This window comes from Hemiscyllium ocellatum, chromosome 37 (genome assembly GCF_020745735.1).
Source record: "Hemiscyllium ocellatum isolate sHemOce1 chromosome 37, sHemOce1.pat.X.cur, whole genome shotgun sequence".
NCBI classification, from domain to species: Eukaryota; Metazoa; Chordata; class Chondrichthyes; order Orectolobiformes; family Hemiscylliidae; genus Hemiscyllium; species Hemiscyllium ocellatum.
Genome location: NC_083437.1, coordinates 7065111 through 7085164, shown reverse-complemented (window position 1 = coordinate 7085164; position 20054 = coordinate 7065111). Strand labels below are relative to the sequence as shown.

At 41.8% G+C, this 20054-nt stretch overlaps 1 protein-coding gene across 4 annotated transcripts in view; it reads left to right on the top strand.

Annotated features, from left to right (window-relative positions):
* The window catches only part of hspg2 (heparan sulfate proteoglycan 2), a 530364-nt gene that overhangs the window by 155472 nt on the left and 354838 nt on the right, over positions 1–20054 (top strand). Inside the window, exon 1 of one of the 4 annotated variants that reach the window (XM_060851819.1) lies at positions 14085–14153. The exons of the other annotated variants lie outside the window; for them this stretch is intronic. Within the exon in view, the coding sequence (XP_060707802.1) occupies positions 14102–14153 (52 nt within the window). The 5' untranslated portion in view covers positions 14085–14101. Of the gene's footprint in view, positions 1–14084; positions 14154–20054 lie in introns of those variants that run through there. 4 annotated transcript variants of the gene reach the window in all.

Sequence of the window (20054 nt, the reverse complement as noted above, 5' to 3'; positions counted from 1 at the left end):
TCCTCCCTACCTTTTATCTTAGCCTGCTTGGCTACTCTCTCTCGTTCCTGATGAAGGGCTTATGCTCGAAACGTCGAATTCTCTATTCCTGAGATGCTGCCTGACCTGCTGTGCTTTAACCAGCGACACATTTTCAGCTGTGATCTCCAGCATCTGCAGACCTCATTTTTTACATCTGGTTAGTCCAGTTCAGTTTCTAGTCAAAGGTAACTCACAGGATATGGATAGTGGAGGGTTCAGCGATGGTGATATTGTTGATCATTTAGGGGATGTGTATGGACTCTGTTCAGAACATAAGAAATTGGAGTTGAGCCTTAAGCTCTTTCCTGTATCCCCAATCATTTGAAATTGCTTCTCTTGGTCTACCCTTCCTGGCGTCCTGAATATCTTGAAAACTTGGTTAAATCTATTCTTCACATTTTAATTTCAAGGAATCCTATCGTAGGTTTAGAATCTTTCCATATAATTTAGGCCACAAATCATTCCAGTAAATCAGTCGTTCACTCCCTCTGAGGTTGATCCATCCTTCCTAAGGTGTGATCTAGAACACTTCAGTTACCTGAAGCATGACATTTGTTGCCTTGTGTTCTGTTTTTTGAAATGTGAACAGCAGTATTCCCTTAGCCTTTTTGATTGGTCTCTGTCCCTGGTAATGACCTTTTCATGACCAGAAGGGATGGGGCAGCTGTGGGGATGTTGGCATCAGCAGCTGAAGCCTGAGTTCGGTCAGGGTGGAAGACTCTATCATCAGCCTGACATTAATCTCTGAGCCGAATGAGGGAGAGCAGGGAAGCAGCGGGAAACCTCGTTCAGCAATGTTCAGCTGATGCCAGGGCTGCAGTGCCTGAGTCTGGGTTGGAGTCAGGTTAGGCTTGGTATCTGGCGATGGACCAGTCAGGATTGAGGAGGCTAGTGGGCAGGAATTTTATTTACAAAGCACAGCCACATTGGTCTGTGGAGACACTTTCAAGAGTGGTTATTGATTTTCAGCCTTAGTGACAGATAATGTTGGGGAATTGTTAGAATCCATTGTTAAGGAAGTAATAACAGTCCATTTTGTAAGTCAAAACACACATGCCTTTATGAAGGGTGAATTCTGATTGCCTAATATGCAAGAGTTTTTGAAGTTGTAACGAGCAAAGTGGATAATGGGGGCTCTGTGATGAAGGGCTTATACTTGAAACATTGACTCTCCTGTTCCTCAGATGCTGCTTGACCTGCTGTGCTTTTCCAGCACCACACTTCTACCCTGATCTCCAGCATCGGCACTCCTCACTTTCCCCTAGTTCTGTAGATGTTGTATATCTGAATTTCTATAAGTACCATGCACAAGATAAGATTGCATTAGTTTAGAAAGAGGATTGGTTAACCAACAGACAGCAGCGATTCAGAATAGATGGGTCTTTTTCTGTTTGGCAAACTATAATTACTGAGCTGTCACAGGGTTCAGTGCTCAGACCCCAACTATTCACAATAATTATTAAGGACTTGGATGCAGGGATGCTATAAGTAAATTTGAGGATGAGACTAAAATAGGTGGATAGCAAGTTATTCCATAAAGGAATAAGACATTAACAAATGAATATTTTTTCACAAGAAGGGTGATCTATGAAAGTTTACAAAAATTATAAGAGGCATGGGTAGAATGGATAGAGCATTTTTCTCTGGGTAGAAATGTCAATTAGGTTTAAGGTAAAAGGATGTGTTTAAAGAAGAGGAGAGAAGCAATTGTTTTTACACAGCGTGTGGTAAGTGCCCAGAATGTGCTGTCAGAGGAATTGGTGGAGGTGAATGCTATCGCAATGTTTAAGAAGCGTCTTTGAAGGATATATGAATAGGCAGACAATAGAAGGATAAAGACTGTATAGAGGCAAAAGGTTTTTTTATTTAGCAAGATATCAACTCAGTGCAGTCTTGGTGGGCTGAAGGGCCTGCTCCTGTGCTGTACCATTCTTTATTCTTTGATATGGATAAGTTAGGTGAATGGGCCAAAATTTGAAGATGAGATTTAATGCAGATAAGTATGGGGTTAGCCACTTTTGGTTGGAGAAATAGAAAGGCAACCTAACATTGAGAACAAAGAGAAACTTCCGTCAACCTCAGTGCAGAGGAACCTGGGTGTCCTGGGGCATGAATTGCAGAAAACTAGTATGGCGGTTATGCAGGTAATAAGGAAGGCAAATGGAATTTTTGCATTTATTGCTAAAGTGTTTAGAGTATCAAGGTAGGGAAATGATGCTTCAATTGTACAAGGCATTAGTAAGACCCCACCTGGAGTATTGTCTACTTGAGAAGGCATGTAGTTGCATTGGAGGCAGTTCAGATGTAGTTCATAGGATTGATTCCAGAGCTGGGGGTTTTTCCCAAGAAAAGAAATTGAACAGTTCAGGCCTAAACTGTTTAGAATTTCTAAGAATGAGAGGCCAAGTTGAGTTATAAAATATGCCGAAGTGTTTCGAAAAAGTAGACGTGAAAGCGGCGTTTCCTCTTACAGGGCAGTCTGGCACGAGAGTTTCAGGAAAATGGGTAGCAAATTGAAATCAGAAATGAGGAGAAATTGCTACTGTTAAAGGGTCATGAATCTGTGGACTTCTAAACCTACGATAGGATTCCTTGAAATTAAAGTGTGAAGAATAGATTTAACCAAGTTTTCAAGATATCCAGGACGCCAGGAAGGGTAGACTGAGAGAAGCAATTTCAAATGATTGGGGATACAGGAAAGAGCTTAAGGCTCAACTCCAGTTTCTTATGTTCTGAACAGAGTCCATACACGTCCCCTAAATGATCAACAATATCACCATCGCTGAACCCCCCACTATCCATATCCTGTGAGTTACCTTTGACTAGAAACTGAACTGGACTAACCACATGACTACAAGAGGAGATCAGAGGCTGGGAATTCTGCATCACTTCCTGATGCCCTAAGAACTGGTCTATAAGGTGCAGTTCAGGAGGGTGATGAAATATTCCCCACTTACCTGGATGAGTACAGCTCCAACAAAACTCCACAACATCCAGGACAAAGCAACCTACTTGACAGATATTCCATCCACCATCTTAAACATTCGCTCCTTCTACAACTCCACTGTGATGGAGTGTGATGGATGCCCTGAGGTAGGACGTACCAAGGTGGTGAATGGTCTCTGGGATATTATCTGTAAGATGTGATTCACTGAGTATGCTGCTCTCTGGCTGTTAGTTAACTAACTGTGCCAGTTTTATCACCAGCTTCAGGATATTAATGAGTAGAACTTTTCTGGGTTGACTGGTCGGGTTGTTACTTTGTAACGTCCAGTGCTAAAGTGGATGCAAGATGGCGGTCTGTGTGAATCAGATATTTGGTTGGTTTGCTCAGGCCTTTTCAGAGAACAGTTGAGTCAACCACATGGCCATGCATTTGGAGTCACATGTAGGTTCGATATTTCCTCCTTCCAGAACATTTGTGGACAGGATGGAATCTCGTGGTTAGTATTGCATGTATTTTGTTCAAGTGTTTTAATTAATCAAATTTAAATTTGTCAACAGCCTTGATAGGATGTGGTTTGTCTCCAGATTATTAGCCCACACCTCTGCAGTACTTCTCAAGTCACATTGCAGCCATTCCCCCATTGCTCATCTGATGCTCCTCATTAACCTAGCCCAGCCAGCTGGGCGCACAATCCCTGAAATAATTTTTTTAAAATTAGAATTTGCATCCCTAATTGTGTCAGTTCCACATTCCCTCTGCTCTGTTTTAACCCTCCTGTTGCTGGTGTGCCCTCCAAATGGATCCAAACTCATGAAACAAACACAAGCTTTGCCACACAGTGTGATACTCATTGAAATCACATTTTACAGAAAATATCCCAGAGTCCCCGGTACGTTCTATCTCATGTTCAGGACAGACTCACTAGAAATGATGGAATACTGGATAACTGTTGAGTGAGAGGAGTCCTGCAAATCTTCAATACTGATTCTAGAGAATAAACAAAAGTGCTGCATTTATTTTTTCAGGTTTGTTCCAGATATTTTTTACTTGTGTGAGTTGTTAGCTTTAGGCATTTGCCTGAAAAATCCAGAGTACTCAGCGAATAAATGATTGATTGTGTTGAGTATGGTGGAGGGAGACGATGGCCAAATGATATTATTGCTAGACTACTAATCCAGAGACCTAGGTTATGTCCTAGTTCAAATCTCACCATGGCAGATGGTGGAATTTGGATTTGATAAATAAATTTGGATTCATGAGCCTAATGGTGATTCCATTGCTGTTGGTGGAAAAGCCGATCTGGTTCACTCATGTCCTTTAGGGATGGAAACTGCCATCCTTACCTGGTCTGGCCTACATGTGACTCCAGACCCACAGCAATGTGAGTGGTTCTTAAACAACCCTCTGGGCAATTAGGGATGGGCAGTAAATGCTGGTTCAACCAATGACTCTTCATCCTACAAATGAATGTAAGAACAGGAAGAATTAGAGGACAGACAGGCAGCCTATGGAAGTTGAGATTTGCAGATTAAGTGAAATGTCACAAAATATAACCCAGCTACAACAGTTGGTGCTGAGTGTGATAAAATAAGAATACAGTGCAGTGAAACTTTTGCTTTATAGATTGAACTGAAGAAGCGGTACTCATTGTGATATTGATGTAACTTAAAGCAATGCATGTATCGTGAAAATGTGCAACATGTGGACGATTTCTAAGAGACGATCATTGGAGCCTCTCCCACTCTGTCTTGATTGCATCAACAGTAAAGTCCCCCTAGTCCTATCGGACCATGTAGGCAGTTGCTGTCTGAACCAGGTTCCTGACCTGTACTGAAGGTAGGTTTGATTCCCTCCTGCCACTGTCCCTGAATAGGCTGTGAACACAGAGACCGTCTGCACTGCCATTAATATTTAAAAAAATAAAGTTGTTTAAAAGTGGCAATGTGTTCTGGCTGAAATCAGTTTGTTTACATTTCCCTTAATCTCAACTTTACATTTGTCTTGTAATTATCACAAAAGCTTTTTTGCAGACATAAATAAACTTGCCTTTCCTGTACAGAGTCTCATTTTACTACATGGTCTGAATGGGAGTTGGTAAGGAGACCACTGGTGAAATTAGTTTAGGAAATTAATCACTAGATCTGTTTGTTCACTCCAGGGAATTAGACTTCTGTACTTCCTGAATTATATAGAAGTTTACCTGTGTCTGATGACAAAATACTGGGGATGTTAAGAGCTCCAAGTGCCTAAGATGTTCAAGGTTTTGATTGTTTGCTTGTAGAAGGAAATCAAATCAAATTGCCACGAGCTTCTTGATAGAGCGATTCCAAACTACTTAAACTTGACAGATTTAGAAATTGCAGTATTGTGGGGTAATGTCCAGGGAACCAATAGCTGCAGGAAAGAAAGACTTGAAATGATCATGTGCCTTTCCTAGTCTCAGGGCAGATGATTTCAAGAACAGACAGGCGAGCCCATGGAAGTTGATATTTGCAGACAGTGAAGTGTAGCAGGATGTCGGCCAACTGCCAACAGTTGACGCCGAATGTGATAAAATATAACTACAGTGCACTGAAGCTTTTGCTGCAATGATTGGACTGTAAATGGTACTCCTTGTGATGTTGCTGTGACTTACAGCCAATTCAACTCTGAAGTGTTAAAATCTAAATACAAAATCTAAATTTCACACAGAGGTTGCACGAACAGCAATGTAATGATAGGATCATTTATTTTAGGTGGTGGACAAGCCTTTGTTATTAAGGTGGAAAGTGGGGTTCAGGGCCTTACCTGCAATGTTCTCTCTAAGCTGTGAGGTTGCACAGTTGCTCAAAACGTTTGTATAACAGCAGGAAAGTCAGAGGGAACCTGGCTTAGCTGTTCCTTGAATATTACTGCAGGATTTGTATGGATACCTCAGAGGGCAGATATATGGCAACTTGGGGCATGCACCAAAAAAGAGAAATGTGTATTCCAGGCAACTAAAGTAATCTAATGGAGCTACAGAGTCGACAAAACTGGTTTATACCCATTGGAAGATGAGCTGAGGGTGATCAAAGGTGTCCTGCCTCCCATATCTGTACAGGAGATTAGGTCTTTCCTTGGTGAATTATTACGGAAAATTCATAAGTAACCTGGCCTCCATCCTGGCACCTTTGCATCAATTCTTAAAAAAGTGCCAGCCTTGGAAATGGTTGTATAACCAACCCATAGCATGCAGGGAAGTGAAGGAACAGTTCCCATCCTCCAAGCTGTTGGCACAGCATGATTCCATATGAGATCTGCAATGCGGCATTGGGATACTGTTAGCTTATAGATGGCCCGATGGAGAGGGATGCCCAATAGCGTATGTATCCCAAACTTTGGTTAATACAGAGAGTAAATACACCCAGATCAAGAAGGAAGGTTTGGCAGATTTGGAGTGAGGAAGTTCTATCGATAGTTTTATGGATGTAAATTTGTAATAATAATGGACCACAAGCTCCTGCTAGTTCAATGTAAAGAGGACAAGGTAGCGCTGCCCATAGATTCAGGCTGAATTCAGTGATAGGCTGTAATACTATGTGCATATAATTACAAGTTGGAACACTCTGGAAGGCAAAGTAGGAAATGCAGATGCATTGAGCCACCTCATGTGGGCAGGTACACCACCAATGGTACCTCATCTGGACAAGTCGTAACTTTCTGCAAACTTCCAGTCACAGCTGATAATATCAGACTTTGTTGATAGAAAGATCTGTTCCTGGAAAAATTGAAACAGCTGGTGGTGGTGGAGGAAACCAAAGAGCCACCACAACAAGAATTGAAACGTTTGTGAACCTGGAGAGACCAGATCTCCGTACAGCACGGCATATTATATGGGGAGCAAGAGTGATTGTCCCAAGTAGAGTTCACCACCAGAAACTGGCCAAACTCCATCAGGATCATCTACGGGTTTCCAAAATGAAGATGTTGGTGACGGGTTATGTCTGATGCAGACATAGCCACTTTAGTGGGGCAGTGCCCAGAGTGCCAACAAGGACAAACATTACAGCCAGCAGCTCCCCCACATTTGTGGGAATGGCCAGGTAATCCTGGACTCAGTTACACATCAACTACATAGGTCTTTTCATGGGCTTAATGTTCTTAGTCATTGTGGACACCCACTCAAAATGGCTGGATGTGCATGGAGTTCATTTGTCAAATACAGGGAAGTGGGACTAGTTTAGTTTGGGAATATGGTTAGCATGGACTAGTTGGATTGAAAGGCCTGTTTCCATGCTGTGTGAATCTTATTCGTAAAGCAGACCTTCTGACAATGTGTCACTCATTCACTACTTTATTGGAGGTCAACTGAGATTATCTGCTCAAGTCTCCGCACAAAGTACTGCATGTGTTTCGCCAATTTGGCCAGAGGCAAGACAAAACTGAAGGACCACATTCATCTAAAGCACGTGACTGTCTCAGATTACCTGATTGCTTAACAATGCTCTACCTGTTCACGGAGTCCTTGTCAGGGCAATTGAAATTCTTCATTACTGAACAGTATTTCTTCTCTTTTCTCCAGATTGACTTTCTGGTTCTATCATAATTTTTTGTGATTGCAAATGCTGTTTTTTTTTGGCATTTGAAGGCACTTAGTTGGTCTCAGATCTGAGGTTTTTTATCTTTAGGGAAAGGAATTAAATCCAACATGTGATGCCCTTTCGAGTGGTTATCTGACACGATAAGGTTTCAAAGTTGTCAGTTGAGCTCTGGATACATATTCTGCTCTGTGTTGCTCATCTGGCTTTATCCATTCTAAATGAAAGCAGCTGACTTGTGAATGGTCCAAATTTAAAATTACATCCCATTTGCTATATTATTCATTGCTCCTCGTGGATTCCCCATGGCATTGCTAATGTTAAGTTGATTAGTGTGAAGCTTATAAGGACAAGAGTTCTGTGCCATGGAATGGGAGAATATTAGTCTGCTATTAAGTTGGAGCAAAGTATAAAGGCCACAAGGTACAGTTAAATAAAGAAAGTTGCTTTGGTGATTTAATGGTGTCAAATGGAAATGACTTGTAAATTTCAATTTATCAATAATCATTTATTTCTCTTTTTGAACCTCTTTTGTACTTACCACAAAGTGTTGACTATATTGTGACAACTGTTTATGCTGATATTCCATAATGGTGACAATCTATCTGCAGCGTACTAGAATATTATAACCCTAAGATCTCCACTGGATGAGAATCTAGAATGAGGGGGAGAAAGTGAAGACTGCGGATGCTGGAGATCAGAGTCAAAAAGGGTAACACTGGAAAAGCACAGCAGGTAAGGCAGCATCCGAAGAGCAGGAGAGTCCACATTTTGGGCATTACACCTCCATTCCTGATGAACGGCTTATGCCTGATTCTCCTGCTTCTCCAATGACACCTGACCTACTGTGTTTTCCCAGCACCACCCTTTCCGACTGAGAATCTAGTACCACTACTGTCAGGAGAATGTATTATCGCATGACAAGTTTACATAGGTAGTTTAGACAAGAAACAACCAAATTTCTCATGGAAAATGAGGACAAAGTATCAAACTTTGAAAGGAGGGATTGCATTAATTTTATACTTTTTGGTTCATCCTATACGCATCCGATGTATCTGTGGAATTAGTTGATGGGAAATGTTTGCAACTGACAACGTGCAAAAAGTTGAAAGAGAGACAGTCTCCTAAAAGTGAACTAGGAATGCAGTTTTGCAGCCAAGTTTCATATAGAGTATGCTCGTGCAGCTTGTCTTTGTGGTGGGTGAAACAATGTGGGTGCACTACCATAGTCATTTCCCAGCTCTTCTAACATGTGAATTGACTGCCTGATGGGTATCGTGTGGCTGCAAGAGCAGCTCCGAGGCCTGGTAAGCAATTTCCCACCTGACTCCTCAAAGCCTGCCCAACATTTGCAACATACATAAGAAAGTAAAGTACTGTTGATCCAGAACTAAAAACCAAAACTGCTGCAGAAACTCAGCATGTCTGGTAACATCCGCGGAAAGAAACAGAGTTAATGTTTCAAGTATGATTCTTCAGAACTGGAAACAGCTGGAAAAGTATAACTTTCATGCTGTTGACAGAGGGAGAGGAGCAGCAAGTGGGACAGACTGTGAAGATGCCCAGAGAAAAAATCAGGAAGGATCCTTATGATGGTAAAGGAGAGATAGAGATCTGAAATAGGTTATAAACGTAAACCCACATCAGGAATGTGATGGAATACTGCTCAATTACCTCAATGGATGCAGCTATAACATTTAAGAAATTACTCAGGACGAAATAAACTATTTAATCAACACTCCACCAGGATTTAAGCATATTTGGAAAGGCAAGAACTGATTAGGGATAGTCACCATGGTTTTGTGCGTGGGAAATCCTGTCTCACAAATTTGATTGAGTCTTTTGAAGAAGTAACAAAGAGATTGATGAGGCAGAGTGGTGGACGTGATCTAAATGGACTTCAGTAAGATGTATGGCAAGGTTCCTCATGGTAGACTAGTTTGCAAGGTTTGGTCTCGTGGAATACACGGAGAATTAACCAATTGGATACAGAACTGGCTCAAAGATAGAAGACAGATGGTGGTGGTGAAGGGTTGCTTTTCACACTGGAGGCCTGTGACCAGTGGAGTGCCACAAAGATCAGTGCTGGGTCCGCTACATTTCATCATTTATATAAATATTTTGGATGTGAACATAGGAGGTATAGTTAGTAAGTTTGCAGATGACACCAAAATTAGAGGTATAGCAGACAGCGAAGAAGGTTACATCAGGTTACAATGGGATCTTGATTAGATGGGTCAAAGGACTGAGGAGTGACAGATGGAGTTTAATTTAGATGAATGCGAGGTGCTGCATTTTGGGAAAGCAAATATTAGTAGCACTTATGCACTTAATATTAAGGCCGGAGGGAGTGTTGCTGATTGAAGAGACCTTGGAGTGCAGATTCATAGCTCCTTGAAAGTAGAATCTCGGGTGGGTAGGATAGTGAAGAAGGTGTTTGGTATGCTTTCCTTTATTGGTCAGATTAGTGAGTACAGGAGTTGGGAGGTCATGTTGCGGCTGTACAGGATATTGTTTAGTTCACTGTTGGAATATTGTGTGTAATTCTGATCTCCTTCCTATTGGAAGGATGTTGTGAAACTTGAAAGGCTTCAGAAAAGGATATTGCCAGGGTTGGAGGATTTGAGCTATAGGGAGAGGTTGAATAGGCTGGGGCTGTTTTCCCTGGAGCATCAGAGGCTGAGGGGGTGACCTTCTAGAAGTATATAAAATCATGAGGGGCATGGATAGGATAAATAGATAAAGTCTTTTCCCTGGAGTTGGGGAGTCCAGAACTAGAGGGCATAGGTTCAGGGTAAGAGGGGAAAGATATAAAAGGGACCTAAGGGGCAACTTTTCCACACAGAGGGTGGTGTGTGTGTGGAATGAGCTGCCAGAGGAAGTGGTGGAGGCTGGTACAATTACAATATTTATAAAGTATGTGAATGGGAAGGGTTTGGAGTGATATGGGCCGGGTGCTGGCAAATGGGACTAAATTAGGTTAGGACATCTGGTCGACTTGGATGAGTTGGACTGAAAGGTCTTTTTCTGTCCTGTACATCTCTCTGACTTTATCTAAAATATTCATTGCTGCACATTCCATGGGATGTACTGCAGCAAACTGCTAAGGCTCCTTTGTTACCATGTTGGAAAACTGCAACCTCTGCCATCTCGAAGCAGTAACACGGGAACACCACTTTCTGAAAATTCCCTTCTTCAATGGCCATACCTTTACTGTTGCTGTATCAAACCAATGGCATGGTAGATGCTGCTGTGACATGTGGACTGCAGCAGTTCAAGAAGGTACTCACCATCATCTTCTCAAGGGACGTAAGGGATGCCAGTTTTGCCAGTGATATCCTCATTCTATGAAAGAATAAAATAAAAGAAAAACCACTAGTGTAATCGCTAGATGTCTTCTTAACTGAATCTTGATAGGTCACAGCATGGACTCCCTCCCTGCTTATCAGTACAATGAGTTTGGAGTCCCTTTTAGATAATTTGACATATGGTCGTTAAATCTGCTGCTAAACACAACAGCTCAGTTCTCGGTGCCTCCACGTTCCCAGGGCATGTCCGAGTGCTCAACCATGGCAATGAATAATCATTAAAATGCCACAATGTCCAGCCCACTCTCCCACACAGAATGACCTTGCACTTTGATTACATTACACCAGCAGAGACAAGTTGGTCCTTCTGTTCCCACGTTTGATTGTTTATGCTTTGTTTTCACTGCAACTGATGTGTCTAGAATATCTTGACTTGGCTTGGAAGTTAAATTTTAACTTGAGTCATTCAGGTTTGAACAGGTTGTTCTCTGCATAATTTCTACACATGTGCTTCATTATTTGAATCATCTGACTTGTCTTGCCACCTATGAAGGAAATGCTACAATAGCTTGTATTTACATCACACCTTGAATGAAATGCAGTATTCTGAGGTAACTGAGAGGAGCCACTGAAGAAAACATTAAGACAGCTGACTAAAAGCTTGGTTAAAATAATTGATATTATTGATCACCTTTGAGCCAAGAAGGGGCTGTTTACGGTGGGAATTCCATAACTTAGGGCAAAGATAGCTGAAGGCATGGTCATCATTAGCAGTGTACTTTAAATATTGGAGATTTGCAACAGGCTGGAGTTAGAGGAATGTAAGTACTTCAGAACTGGGGGTGATTAGAGAGAGGAAGCTGTTTGAGAACAAGGAAAATGTTTCGAACTAGCTGTGTGATTATGGATCATGATATTATCTAATCAGTGGAAGGGAATGACAAGGGCAGGTCAGAAGTGGGGATATTCATAGATGATTGCAAAATGCTCCACACCTTTCATGAGTCCTCAGATATTAAAGCAGCATGTGTCCAAATACAGCAAGAGGTAGAGAAAGTGAGGACTGCAGATGCTGGAGATCAGAGCTGAAAATGTGTTGCTGGAAAAGCGCAGCAGGTCAGGCAGCATCCAAAGAGCAGGAGAATCGACGTTTCGGGCATGAGCCCTTCTTCAGGAATGAAGAGCCTGAAGAAGGGCTCATGCCCGAAACGTCATTTCTCCTGCTCTTTGGATGCTGCCTGACCTGCTGCGCTTTTCCAGCAACACCTTTTCAGCTACAGCAAGATGTGGACAATATCCAATATTAGGCTAACAGGTGGCAAGTAACATTCACAAACATGTCAGGCAAGGGCCATCTCCAATAAGAAACTATCTCTCCGCTGTAATGGCATTCCCATCACTGAAGTTTGTGCTATCAACAACCTTTTGGCAGGGGAAGGGATGGGGATACAACAGCCCGCTTTATTGTTACTGCATCAACAACTTCCCTATCCTCTCCTGCAGAAATGTACCAAGGCTCCTTGGACATTACCTTGCAAACCGTCAACCTCTAACACCTAGTAGGACAAAGATATATGGGAATGCCATCATTTACAAGTTCCCCTCCAAGCTCCTCAGCATCCTGAATTAGAGAGTTATTATTTTAATGAAATATGTTATTGCTCCTTCACTGTCACTGGATCAAAACTCTGTATTCCTTCCCAAAGGCATTGTGGGTCTACCTATAGCATACGGACTGTCGCGGTTCAAGAAGGCAGCTACCACCACCTTCTCAAGGGCAACTAAGGATGGGTAATAAATGTTGGCCCGGCAAGGACAGCCATGTCTCATGAGTCATTAAAATAATTAAGGCTCATTGAGAATCAAAGAATAGTGATTTTTGTGACTTTGAGAATTTCAGCAAGGTAAAGTTGGGGAGGATTCTGTTCGTGTCTGCAGTCTGGATAGGTTAGGATCCAGTGTTTCCTGTCAATATTTTATTGTGTTCTACAGTCCATTTTAGTACATATTATCTTATTGCATGACTACTGTACACACAGAGGTGACTTCAAACAGAAGACCCTGTGAGTAACTCTATGCTAATTTTTAGGTAGCTGTGCATCTCCATTCATGTGCTCCTTGGAAGAAATATTGATAGGAACTGGAAGCAAGTATAAATAACGACATCAAAAGGGAAAGATTTGCTTCAACACATGTTTTTTTTCTCAGCTGACTACTGCCTATCAGCTGAAAGTAAAATTCTAAATCATCAGTACAAAACAGAAGTTATTGGAAAAGCTCAGCAGGTCTTGCAGCATCTGTGGAGAGGAATCAGAGTTAACATTTCAGATTGAGTGACCTTTCCTCTGAGGAAGGGCCACTCAATCTGAATGTTAACTTTGATTTCTCCTCACGGGTGCTGCCAGACCTGCTGAGCTTTTCTAGCAACTTCTGTTTTTTTTTCTGATTTACAGCATCCACAGTTCTTTCAGCTTTTATCTAGATCAAAGGGTGTGCTCACTGATGTGTAATGATTTTGTTTCCCACTAACATTCTGGTGATCAGCTCAGTTTTGTGGAGGTTGGTTATCCATTTTTATCTCTAACAGAAAGTGATACTCTTTCAGTTCAGCGATCTAACGTGTTTAGAACTGTTATACGATTTTAAGTTGCAACAGGAAACAAATTCCAGGTCATTACTCGTCAATGCAAAAAGAAGTTGTTCCTCGCATTCCCCATGTATCTTGTATTGTCAACTAATGACAATAGTTGACATTAGTCATTTCTTGTCTTATTCAAATTTAATATCCTGGAGACCACAGAAACTTTGAAATTGTGGCAGTATTTGGAGACAATTAATCAGCCTCATAAATCCTGGTGGAGAATGTGAGAGTGAAGATGACGTAAAAGCTATTTTCCTGCAGCTATTTAAAAATCACCTTTTTGAAGTAAAACTAATCAACTACATACGTGATGTGAGCTGATGTTGAATTGTAAATGGGATTTATTTTAATTATTGATTATATGTTCAAGCTATTATCCATTTTATCAATCACTGTTTACTTTCTTTTTCTTCTTTCCTCCCTTTCTTCCCTTTTGAATCTATTTATATCCTCTGTTTTGTTTCCCTTCACTGTTTTTCTGTCCCACTTGTATCCTGTTTTCCTTCTCCTCTTTGTTGATGTGTTGTCCTGTATACCTCTCCCTGGTGTCCTGTCCTGCTCCAAATCCTCCGTTTGTCCCCATTTACTCTGGTGGAAATGTCCAGAATCCTCAGTGTATCCTTTAATGATTCCAGTTGTGGCAGAAATGAATAGTAGCCCAGAACCCCCTCAGTATGGTAAGTGTTCATGCACCCAGCATGTATGTGTTCCCTAACATGGTCTGCTCCTGCATTATAAGTCTTCTGCTCCATTAAAGCTAGACCCAGCAATACAGCTGCATGTAAATGTGTCATACTGCACCCAAAGAAGGAATGGCTTAGGAAATGATTTCAAATGCATGCTACTTTTTGTATATCACCTAAACCACAGGGGCAATTATGATTCAAAAATTGTACTTGCCACCACTTCAGGGCAATTATGGATGCGTCTCAGATGTTGGCCTTCCTAGTGATGACAGATTAAAACAAAATGGTAATTTCCTCCAAGAAATCCAAACTGCTGTGCATATCTCTAACCCAAATGCAGGTTTCACATTATAAATAATTATAAAATGTACACAGCGCAGAGGGGTCCAGACTTTATCTCCTAGATACTGACTCCATCTATCTCCCTGACAATTGTCACTGAGTTACATTATTAGCGTCGGTGCCATTATTTGACTCAGTTTCTAAATTTGACTTTGCACCACCATTACCGCTTCCTTTTCATCCGTAACACTATTCAATCTTGCGCATGCCTTTGCTTAATTGCTGAAGCCCTCAATCATGTCTGTTTTACTTCTAGACTTGACTGTTCTTATGAGTTCTGGCCAATCTCTGTCATTCTCTTTATAATTATGAGATCATGATAAGTGTGTCTTTGGCTGCACCAAGTCTTGAACAAATATCGCTTCCGTACGCAGTATCCCACGTTGACCCACAGTTGAATAATGTGTATGAGATGAAAATTGGGTGGTTTGGCAATAGTGAAGAGAAAAGCCTTAGATTATTGGATAATGTTGACAGGTTGGTTAGATGGGCAGAACAGACGTGAATGTAATCCTGAAAAGGGTGAGATTTTGGGAGGATGAACAAGGTAAGGGAGTACTCTTTGAATGGTCAGGCCCTAGGAAGTAGGTAGGTGTATCTGCCCAGAGATCCTTGAAGGCAGGAGAACAGGTAGATAAGTTGGTTAAAGTGGTATAAGGGATAGTTGCCTTTATTATTTAGGGCATTGAATACTAGAGCAAGAAGATTGTGATGGAGCTATATATAATATTAGTCAGCCACAGCTGGAGTACTGTGTTCAGTTCTGATCACCGCGCAGTATGAAGGATTTGATTGCATAAGGGAGGGTGCAGAGGAGATTCACCAGGATGTTGCCTTGGCTGGATTTAGTCAACTATGAATAGAGTCTAGATAGGATGGGATTGTTTTCCTTTGAACAGGAAATGCTGGAGGGATGGGGAACTGATTGAAGTATATAAAGTTATGAGGGTCATAGACAAGGTGGTTAGGGAAAATCTTTCCCCTTACTCAAGGTGTCACTAACCAAGAGGCACCATTCTAAGGTAAGTAACAGGAGGTTTAGAGGGAATTTGAGTGAATTTTTTCATGCAGAGCATAGTGGGTATGAAAATTTGAGCCTAAAGGAATGGAAGGTGCAAGAACCTTCAGACATTGAAGAAGTGCTTAAGGGAGCACTCAAAACACCATATCATACAGGACTATGGGCCAAATGTAAGAAAATGGGATTAGAATAGATAGGTGCTCAGTGACCAGCATTGATATGAAGAACTGAAGGGCTGTTCACTGTACATGCTCCATGACTCCTGATGCCTCTGTTCTGAAGTTCACAGGCTTATTCCAGATTCCTTCATGGCCCAGCTGTCTCTCCCTATGTATATTGGCTCCTCTAACCCCATAATGTTTGTGGTCCTCTAATCACAGAGTCATAGAGATGTACAGCATGGAAACAGACGCTTCAGTCCAACCCGTCCATGCCGACCATATATCCAAACCCAATCTGGTCCCACCTGCCAGCACCCGGTCCATATCCCTCCAAACCCTTCCTATTCATATACCCATCCAATGCCTTTTAAATGTTACAATTGTACCAGCCTCCACCACTTCCTCTGGCAGCACATTCCATACCCATACCACCATCTGCATGAAAATGTTGCCCCTTAGGTCTCTTTTATGTCTTCCCCGCTCACCCTAAACCTATGCCCTCTAGTTCTGGACTCCCCGACCTCAAAGAAAAGACTTTGTCTATTTATCCTATCCATGCCCCTCATGATTTTATAAGCCTCTACAAGGTCACCCCTTAACCTCCGACGCTCCAGGGAAAACAGCCCTAGCCTATTCAGCCTCTCCCTGTAGCTCAAATCCTCCAACCCCGGCAACATCCTTGTAAATCTTTTCTGAAACTTTTCAAGTTTCACAACATCTTTCCGATAGGAAGGAGACCAGAATTGCATGCAATATTCCAACAGTGGCCTAACCAATGTCCTGTACAGCCGTAACATGACCTCCCAACTCCTGTACTCAATACTCTGACCAATAAAAGAGAGCATACCAAACGCCGCCTTCACTATCCTATCTACCTGCGACTCCATTTTCAAGGAGCTATGAGCCAGCACTCCAAGATCTCTTTGTTCAGCAGGATTCCCTCCAAAACCTTGCCCACCACCGACGTCAGGCTCACTGGCTTGTCTTTACTGCCCTTCCTAAACAGTGACACCACATTAGCCAACCTTCAGTCTTCCGGCACCTCACCTGTGACTATTAGTGATACAAATATTTCAGCAAGGCACCCATCAATCACTTTTCTAGCTTCCCACAGAGTTCTAGGGTACACCTGATCAGATCCTGGGGATTTATCCACTTATATGCGTTTCAAGATATCCAGCAGTTCCTCCTCTATAATATGGACATTTTGCAAGGTGTCACCATCTATTTCCCTACAGTCTATATAGTCCATATCCTTTTCCATAGTAAATACTGATGCAAAATACTCATTTAGTATCTCCCCCATTTTCTGCGGCTCCACACAAAGGCTGTCTTGCTGAACTTTGAGGGGCCCTATTCTCTCCCTAGTTACCCTTTTGTCCTTAATATATTTGTAAAAACCCTTTGGATTCTCCTTAATTCTATTTGCCAAAGCTATTTCATGTCCCCTTTTTGCCCTCCTGATTTCCATCTTAAGTATACTCCTACTGCCTTTATACTCTTCTATGGATTAACTCGATCTATCCTGTCAATACCTGACATATGCTTCCTTCTTTTTCTTCACCAAACCCTCAATTTCTTTAGTCATCCAGCATTCCCTATAACTACCAGCCTTTCCTTTCACCCTGACAGGAATATAATATCTCTGGATTCTCATTATTTCATTCCTGAAGGCTTCCCATTTTCCACCCATCTCTTTACCTGCGAACATCTGCCCCCAATCAGCTTTTGAAAGTTCTTGCCTAATACTGTCAAAATTAGCCTTTCTCCAATTTAGAACTTGAACTTTTAGATCTGGTCTATCCTTTTCCATCACTATTTTCAATCTAATGGAGTTATGGTTGCTGGCCCCAAAGTGCTACCCCACTGACACCTCAGTCACCTACCCTGCCTTCGTTCCCAAGATTATGTCAAGTTTTGCACCTTCCCTATAGGTTCATCCACATACTGAATCAGAAAATTTTCTTGTACACACTTAGCAAATTCCTCTCCATCTAAACCCTTAACACTATGGCAGTCCCAGTCGATGTTTGGAAAGTTAAAATCCTTGAGGATTCTGAATGTTAATTGTTTGCCGTGCTATCAGCTCATTAGTTCCCAGCCTGTGGAATTCCCATCCTGTACTTCCCTGTCTCACTTTTTCTTGTTTTAAAATACTTCTGCAGATCTATCTCTTTGACCAGAGTTTTGTTCGCCTGACCTAATGTCTCTGGTCTTCTGCAGGGCAGCTGTCATTGTTGGATTGCCTCTGTGCTCCTGCTTTCTCCTACAACTGTGTTGCTCTGTGTTTCTGGCTAGATTCTCTGAGTCCAGTTTCTTTAGAAAGGTAGAACGTATCTTCTACCAAAATGCTCTGCACTTCACTAGAGCGTTGGACCAAGGTGGATACACTTCTAGCTATTGTAAAATTAATTTAAATGTCTACTGTGAATGTTAGTGGATGGGTAGGAAGTGGGTAGATTGGGCCAGGTTTGGATGCAAGTTAGGTTATGAAGTTGGGTGCTAGTGAAGCAGGATAGCAGAGTACGATAGCTGCTTGGGTAGGGGCCACTCAGGTTGGGATAAGGGTATGTTGTGTCTGGCTTTCGAAGAGTATTAGTCTGGAGTGGTTTGGGGTAAATGGGTGCTTGAGGGGTGTTAGTAGCAGTTTGAGTCAGGGCTGATTAGGTGTTAGTGTGATCTGAAAGTGCATCGGGTCAAGTTGTTGGGGTTGGGGGAAGTGGATCCTTTGGAGAATCAAAAGTTAGGGTCAATGTGTGATTGAGGGGTTCATTTCGGAGGTTGGAGGCTTAGTTGTTGTCAACTAGGAGTTAAACCAGGAACGTTGTGTCTGACATTTCCTGGGTCATATTTTCAAAACAGTACAGAAAACAGGGGAATTAGCCCCCTCAGAAGTTCATACTTCCAGAGAAATTTCCAGCAATGTCTATTTGTTGAGTCAGCTCTTGCCATTATCCGTGGTTCTGGACATCTTGCACCTTCCCAGCAAGTCTCATTACTTGGATCCCATCGCAACCAAACCAATCAGATTACATGATTCCTTAATTCATCAATTTATTTTAAATTTAAGATGTAGCCCCAAAACACAGAAATCTTTAAAATTTTGTACTTGTAATGTTGGCGATTCTTGGTGAGATTAGGACGTTATGGTCTCTGTATCAATATCACAGCCTGAACCTATTATGCATTGTTAAATCTGAGTTTTAGTTTGATGGTCTCACTATTGGCTAAACTAAAAAGAAATTGCTAATGGGGATATGAGTCTAAAAACATCCTGCAAGTGAGGAGAGTGCATTGACAACTGAAAAGCCCGAATGGATCAATTGTGCATTCCATTATCATCTTGAAGTGTAACTAAACTGAAAGCCTGTATGACTGACAAGTGGAATTGAGCCAGTTATGTTTTGCATCTCCATGATTATAAAGGCAAATATGATGCATGTAATTTATCCCTGATCTCTAAATTCGATGGGGACTTTTACAGTGCACTTATCCTTTCCATGTTGAGTATATGATATGTACATCTTGCAAGCTGCCTATCCCTGGGCAGGTTTGAGATTTGGTTTGTGACCAGCTTCACAAGAATCAGACTTTGAGAAGCTCAGAGCTCTTGATTGTCTAGAACGTAATGCTGAGCAGGAAAATCCACTTATTTAATTGGTTGGGTGACAAAGTGACTCAGTGGTTAGCACTGCTGCCTCACAGCGTCAGGGACCTCGGTTCAGTTCCAGCCTTGGGCAGTTGTCTGTGTGGAGTTTGCACGTTCTCGCTGTGTCTGCGTGGGTTTTCTCTCACAGTCAAAGATGTGCAAGTTAGGAGAATTGGCCAGGCTAAATTGCCCCATAGTGTTCAGCGATGTGTAGATTATGGGCATTTGCTCGGGGCAATGTAGAGTAATAGGGTAGGGGAATTGGTCTGAGTGGGATACTCTTCAAAGGGTCGATGTGCACTTGTTAGGCCAAATGGCCTGTTTCCACACTATGGGGATTCTATGATTTTATATACATGTGTTTCTTCTGATTCTTTGGAGTTTTGATGATTCGTTTTGCTCAAAGAACAATGAAGACTGCTTTTGAATATGGGTTGATCAAGTCCCAGACGAGAGGATGTTGTTTAACAATAAGAATTAAAAATACATTCTGCTTCCTGCAGCGATGAATGATGTGCGAAAGCTGAACACTGTTCATTGTCGAGGTGGTTTCCCGCTATTTGCACAGTGAACCATGACTGACCAGATCCAGACCCTTTTTGAAATGTAGAATGAGAGGCAACTCACTTTCTTTTAAAAGACTCCCACTTCTTAATGTCGTCTTAGACTGGAAGTAGCTATTTGCAGTTATGTTTGTTATATATAACCCTAATATTGAA